The sequence below is a fragment of the Triticum aestivum genome, chromosome 5A, assembly GCF_018294505.1.
Source record: "Triticum aestivum cultivar Chinese Spring chromosome 5A, IWGSC CS RefSeq v2.1, whole genome shotgun sequence".
Taxonomy (NCBI): domain Eukaryota; kingdom Viridiplantae; phylum Streptophyta; class Magnoliopsida; order Poales; family Poaceae; genus Triticum; species Triticum aestivum.
Genome location: NC_057806.1, coordinates 691647953 through 691655109, shown reverse-complemented (window position 1 = coordinate 691655109; position 7157 = coordinate 691647953). Strand labels below are relative to the sequence as shown.

Here is a 7157-nt window from a genome sequence, read left to right as displayed (position 1 = left end):
CTCCGCCCCTATTCTCCTTCCCTCAAGTAGATGGTATTTTGAAAAGGGGATAAGTATATTTTTCGTTTCTTAACTATGTCAAAGTATAGAAAATGGTCCCTTAAGTTCAAAACCATTAAAACTTTGTCCCTTAACTTTTCAAACCGGATAACTTTAATCCTTGATATCACTTTTGGTGGTTTTCCGATGACGTGGCATGATTTTAACTGATTCGGATGGTTCTGTTGATGAAGTGGACGGCAACCACCGCCTCGGCAGCTGCACAGCCGAGGCAATGTGCACCACGCAGTCCAATATATGCTGCAACGTGCACATGGCCGCGTGATGCCGGCAACGTGCTTCTCCTGCTGTGCGCCTGTGCTGCCAAGGTGAGCTTGGCGTTGCTGGGAGAATAAGAACACAGATATATAACATAAAAAAAGAATAAATAAGACGAGATTCGACCTTCCCCTACATATTTAATTTCCTCTCCTATACAAAAACTAGCAAGACCCACTCCATTGGTAATTTCATCAATAACACCCTTATCAAAAAACTCCGTGAGTTCGGTTAACCCTCCCCGCTGCCTTGGCCGCCGACGAAGGTGCCAACTCCGTATGTGCTGTCACCCTACCTCGTCCATGCATGGCGAAAATGCCAGTAGACAATATGTGTATTCTATATGCGAACAACATGTCGTGGTGCCTCACTTGCGTCTCGGCCATGAGAGTAGTGGTCTCGTAGCTACCACCCTATGTGCCCGTAGCATATGCATTTCATCAAATAACTCATATACATGATCTACATCTTGTCTCCCATGACGACCGGCAGCTGCTAGCCATGCCAGGATGGTTGTAGTGTTGTACCGCTGTAGACGAAGGCGATCATGCCGGGGCCGATGACTGAAAGCTGACACGGACGCAGCTGCATGTGAATGACGCCAGCTTGCTCGCCTCCATTGTCAACGTCTTCGGCACCCGGGCGCGGATGGAGAGCATCGGCATCATGGACAACCACCACCTCGACTTTGAGGCATACGACAGGCTCACAGGCAGTGCTTCGGCGGCGGCGCAGGCGGCATGTCACTGATGCTGGGGCTGAAGCAGCAGTACAGCAGGCATGACGGTGGCAGACTGAATATCGCGTTCGACTGTTGTCCGGGCAGCACGACACAAGCTCGGCCAGAGTAGTTGCAGACCGGTGCCGGCGAACATGGTTTTCAGCGCCCCATGACCGGCAGCCTCCACTTCATCAACAAAACCATCCAAATCAGTCTAAACCATGCCACATCATCAGTAAAACCACCCAAAGCGGTATCAAAGGATTAAAGTTATCCGGTTTAAAAAGTTGAAGGACTAAGTTTTGCTGGTTTTGAAGTTGAGAGATCATTTCTATACTTTCAATATAGTTAAGGGACGAAAAATATACTTATCCCATTGAAAAGTCACAAATAAGGTTACTCCCATCTCTAGTGATAGTGTATAAATAATGTTATTGTCGTCTTGCCTAGTAGAGTTTCACTAAAAGTAAAAGAACGAAAAATAGCTGAAATCAAGAATAGAGGAAAAATATTGTGGAAGTTGCAAAACTTTTGTTAATTTCCTCGCTTCAAAATTGTTCAAATAGCATGCTTGATTTTCTTTTAAGAAAAGATTAATAACAGAGAGTGTCAAGCTCAAAAGCAAAATTTCAACGCCTCGCTCGCACTAACTTACTACGTCATCCGTCCTTCTACATGATGAAGTATTATTTTATCTACATCCCTGAAGAAAGAGAAAGATATTTTACTTACAAATATTTCATCAGAGAATCAAACATGAGTAATAGAACCTCTGATGGAAATGATGCATGTGAAATACAGGCACGCACGCGGATCCAACTCCATCGATCATCTGATTGATGTGTGTTCGCCCAGTTATATACGCCAGTTGATTAAACAGTCGTCGTTGATGCCTAATCTGTGTATATAGATTTACTTCATCAATGTAAATAACTCCTGAGATATATAGTAACTATAAATACACACACTAGTAAACATGCCTGTGCAGTGCAATGGAAGAAAAATTTGACGTGGATTCAAATTTAATGTGAATCGTGAGATCTCACGGATTCCACAAACCTGCTCCACGCGCCACTTCTTCTATCCATCTCTTATGAGTTATGTATGATTGGGATAGAGAAAATTTCTTTCCTCAAGTAGATGGTATTTAAAAAAAGTCACAAATAAAGTTACTCCCATCTCTAGTGATAGTGTATAAATAATGTTATTGTCGTATTGCCTAACAAAGTTTCACAAAAAGTAAAAGAAAGAAAAATAGCTAGAATCAATAATGGAGGAAAAAAATTGTCGAAGTTGCAAAACTTTTGTTAATTTCCTCACTTCAAAATTGTTCAACTAGCATGCTTGATTTTCTCTTAAAAAAGATTAATAACGAGAGTGCCAAGCTCAAAAATAAAATTTCAGCGCCTTGCTCGCACTTACTACATCATCCGTCCATCTACATGATGAAGTATTATTTTACCTCCATCCCTAAAGAAAGAAAAAGATATTTTACCTACAAATATTTCATCAGAGAATCAACACATGAGTAATAATGAACCTGTCTCATCATGGGGTGACTTGCGGTATACCGAACTAGATACCATACGGATATCTCTTTCCAAGTAGAGTTGAAATGCTAGAACTGAAACACCAAGCAAAATTCCCGGAAAAAAAACAAGTAAATTTGTGCCCATCGTACACAATAATGAATGCTACAACTGAAACATAGTTTGAGTTCAAAATCAAAATGGTGATGCTGACATGTTGTAGTACTGATGTACTAGTACGTATCCAGTTCTTTGCTTGAAGAGTACGCAGGTTGGAAGTACTGTATGTAGCTTGGAGGCTCAACCAAGGATCACTTGCTTGCCCATCCATGTTACCTCCCCCGGCCTAGCTTTTTGAAAAGTGGAATATATTAATATCGCGAAGATACCAATTACACTCAGCCTCTGCACCAATAAGATATCGAAAGACGTTCAGGATACACACAACCAAGAACAAAATAAAAAGAGAGAAATGTAAAAAACAACAAAGACCCTGTCGCGGCGATGAAATACCCCCCCTGCCTAGCTAACTACAACATCTACTCTAGATACAAGCACCATCTCAGTCAGAAATATCAGGAGTGAGCGTGCAAGCAAAGTAGCAAAGAGAAGATACCAGGGCAAGCACCTCGCTACACGCAAACAATAGCCAGATAGATGCCTCCGCTCCCTCCGGCCCGACCCATATAAAACCGCTGCTTCCATCTCCATCGGCAAGCACACGCAGACGCAGAGCAGACACAGGGCTCGCTCACTCCACAGCTACTCTAGCAAAGTACCCGGCCGATCGAGTCGAGATGGGGAGGCGCGACGGTGTGGCGCCGCGGCGGAGCTGTTGGTGGGCGATCCTGGCGGTGGCGGCGCTGCTCCTCGCCCTCTTCGGCGCCCTCTACGTCGTCGCCGCGATGTACAGTCAGCCGCGGCTGCAGGTGTGCGACGCCAAGGTGCAGGGCGGGCGGACGGTGTACGACCCCCTCACCGGCAACACCACCCTCCAGGGCGTGCGCGTCAGCCTCCACCTCTGCTGGAAATGATGCATGCTTGCATGCATGGGTCCAACTCCATCTCTGCTTCATCACTTTCTTCTAATCTTAGTCTACATACATAAATATATCTTGAAATAGTTGGTGGATACTTTCTCCTTCACGGCATCAACAGTTTTCTTTCTGTTATTAAGCTAGAATTAACAGCAGCAATTGGAGTATACGTGTAATCATCTCCAAATATATACATGACAGCAGGTAAAATGTACTTATATGTGGATCTTCTCTCCAGCATGCAGGCGTACTGCACAATAATCTACTCCTTCTGTCCCAAAATATAAGAACGTTTTTAACACTACACTAGTGCCAAAAATGTTCTTATATTATGGGACGGAGGGAGTAAAAATTAAATAAGCACATTAGCAATGAACAACAATGAACCCAGACATAGAGATTAACACGTACACGTTAAAGATGCTGATTCCATATGCTAGTCGTTGATACATCACACTTACCACATTCATCATGTCACGGCTACTACATACATAGAGTGAAATATCCAGAGCATTCGTGATTCAGAGCAAATGCTAATTAGTTCAACACGGCAAACCGTATGTCCTCTCTATCAATGACCCAAGCATCGGTGCCACAGAGAGCACGCCATATACTGCAGTATCAGTCTTCGAGCTTGCGGCCCGTGCGTTCGCGGAACTCTTGCTCGGTTTCGTCCCAGAACTGGTCTGTCCCGAAGGCAGCCCCACCGCCCTCCGTGTTGCGCTTGTCGACATCCTGGGCGCATTTCTTGTACTTGTCATAGAGCCACGCCTTCCTCCACTCCTTGTGCTTGTACTTACTGCCGTGCTCGGTCATCCACAGCTCCTCAAACCTCCACTTCATGGCATCCTCCTTCAAGGCTTTCTCAGCAGCGAACTCATCTATGGCTGCAATTGGTTACGATTTATGAGCAGGACAGAAGAAGCACGCATTCATCTGTTTGTGGTCAACTAGGTGACAACAGCCAGCGATGCCAAATGTATACACGGAGATCCATGGCCAGCAGAGTAATACCGTACCTGCTGGCTCCGCTGGAAATTTGAGAACATAATTTACTCCGCTCAAGGCAAGGTAGGCATCCAAGATCTTTTTCCTGCAAAGGAGCAAAACTTGAGTAAATTGGAAACTAGCTAAGAGCACAACTGTATTAATTGTGTCATTGCTCTCAACTGCTTATTGTAACTGAAACTAACATCCTTTTTTTGGGTGAAAAGCCACATGCATGGCGAAATGCAGAGCAGCTATTAGCCTCTTGTAGCGGCCTCAACTGTAGTTGATTGTCAAGGGTGGCCATTAGATTGATACTCCCTCTGTCTGAAAATACTTGTCGGAGAAATGGATAAAAATGGATGTATCTAGAACTAAAAAATGTCCGGATACATCCATTTCTTAGACAACTATTTTCGGACAGAGGTTATACTAGTTAGGAGAGATTGACAGGAACAAGCAAGAGCCAGTTTAAAACATTGCATTACAAAATTGTTCAAATGACCGGCAGGTATATCTGTTGAGGCTATATATGTTGTCCAATGATTAGATTTGAAATTTCAACGATATTAATTTGAATGTTGGACGTTGTATCAAGGAACCCAATGAGGTTAGTAAATTACAGAAAAACCTAATTATGCTAAGATTCCAATTCTAATGTGGCACGTACGTACGTACTAGTTAGGACAGTCCCATTCAGATTCATCCAAAGTTATTACACCATGGTCATGGTGCATGAATAATTAATCCAACCCGAAGCTTTCAATGACCGCAATGTGAACAACACAATTTCCCTAGCTACAGGCAGCGCACCTACTTGATTGATTCAAGTATGTTTGGGAAAACTAAACACATTCCAGTCAAATTTGACTGCAATGTCACCACATGGAACAGAACAGAACAGAACAGGCCGAACAGGCAGCCCCATCAGGAAGAGGAACCGAATTAAAGGCTTATACTTGAAGTGGTTTCTTGGATGAAATGAAGTGATGTATACATCTTTGGTGTTATGACGAAATCGAAGCATCAGTGCAAGAGGTGATTAAAACTTGGTAGAGTAATAATTAACACCCATGGAGACGGTAGCTAGGAAACAAACTTTTGCTGCCAGAGGCCGCGGCCGAATCTCTCCGTCTCGTGCTCGATGCTCCTCCGCAGCCTCCGCGCGGAGCCAGCGGCCTCGCTGCAGACCCCGGCGTAGAAATCTCTCTCCGCGCGGAACTGGACGAACCACCTGCGACCGGACGGGACGAGATTTCATTTAGCCTAACCAAATTAAGGTGGATGCTTGATGAAACATGAGAGCAGCAACCAAAGAACCTGTGCTGGGACAACTCCCGCATCTCGTCGCCGAGGTTTCTCTGCAGGTTGGTCGATCGATAGATTAGCCATGGCCGTGCGCTTTGTTAACAAGTAGCTAGCTTACCCCTCTCTCTCTCTCTTCCTGTACGTGCGCACGTCCTGCATGCACGATCCCACGATCCATGCACGTCGCCACACCCCGGCGCTCTGCGCCCTGTTGTAACCGGCTATATATACATGAGTATACACAGGAGAGCACCTAAGGTGCGATCTCCCTCTTCCTCCACTACTAGTAAACGTGTACGTGCAACGCACGTCTCGATCAAAGCAGCCTCTCAGATTTATGTGAGTACTGAATTCTTAATTCATATTTCCTAGAAATTTAGGGAAAAAGAATATCTATAGTGCCCACATCTCTAAAGGTCAAGTTTAATACAAACCATCATTTATCTTTTGATGATGGCATTTGAAGTTCAAGAAGACCAAAATGATCTTATAGTAAAGATTTCAGGATATCTATTTTTTCTTGTCTGAACTTGAAGGACTTATAAGTTATAATAAGTATAGGTATTGTCCAAGTGAACATGGAAGAGATGCAAAATTTTAATAAAGATAGAAAAAAAAATAGTTGTCCTGGAAAAACTAAATCTCACTCCCTCTTGAGTTCGGGCTACATGTTATCTTCACAAGTTGAATTGTTGGGCTCGACTACAACACCATCAGTGGGAACACAGTGAGCTAAAAGAGTTCGCCAGTAGTCAGGACTATTTTGCTCCCATTCTGAGTTTGTCTCATCTCATGTAGTGCAACATTCTGAACAAAAATGAAGAAATGGAATTTAACATTTTTATATGACACAGATTGCATGCAACAAGCTACCTTTTTTCTAAGCTAAGCTTAGTTCTGGAAGGATTAAACATGAATTAAACTTTTCATATGAACATCCTAACTGTGGAGAAAAGTCTAGTGTTCTAGAATAACAAACTGTGCAATAAGTTAAAAAGCCCTAAGTCATGTGCTACAATAATAATTGGTTAGCTAACCAGGAAAGAGAAAATAAAAACACGTGAAATTTAGGAAGACGAAAGGCAGACAAAATAAATTTCTAATGAGATGAATATACCCTCAGGAAAATAAACCGTACCAATATCATGACGAACACATAAGTAACTTGCAGACTAAAAATGAAGGAAATGCATAATGTGATGCAACTATGAGTATATTCCATTTGAAGCAACCTCATGTCAGTTAACTCACAAAAAT

General features: G+C 43.2%; 1 protein-coding gene across 1 annotated transcript; it reads right to left on the bottom strand.

The window, feature by feature from the left end:
- Nucleotides 1–4005: 4005 nt before the first annotated feature.
- On the bottom strand, nucleotides 4006–5990 carry LOC123108457 (uncharacterized). The gene is made up of 4 exons (XM_044530240.1): nucleotides 5913–5990; nucleotides 5692–5826; nucleotides 4625–4698; nucleotides 4006–4492 (listed from the first exon to the last, which is right to left on the bottom strand). Exons 1-4 carry the CDS (start codon nucleotides 5933–5935, stop codon nucleotides 4227–4229), a joined length of 498 nt encoding a protein of 165 aa, XP_044386175.1. The 5' UTR covers nucleotides 5936–5990; the 3' UTR covers nucleotides 4006–4226.
- Between the last annotated feature and the right edge of the window lie 1167 nt (nucleotides 5991–7157).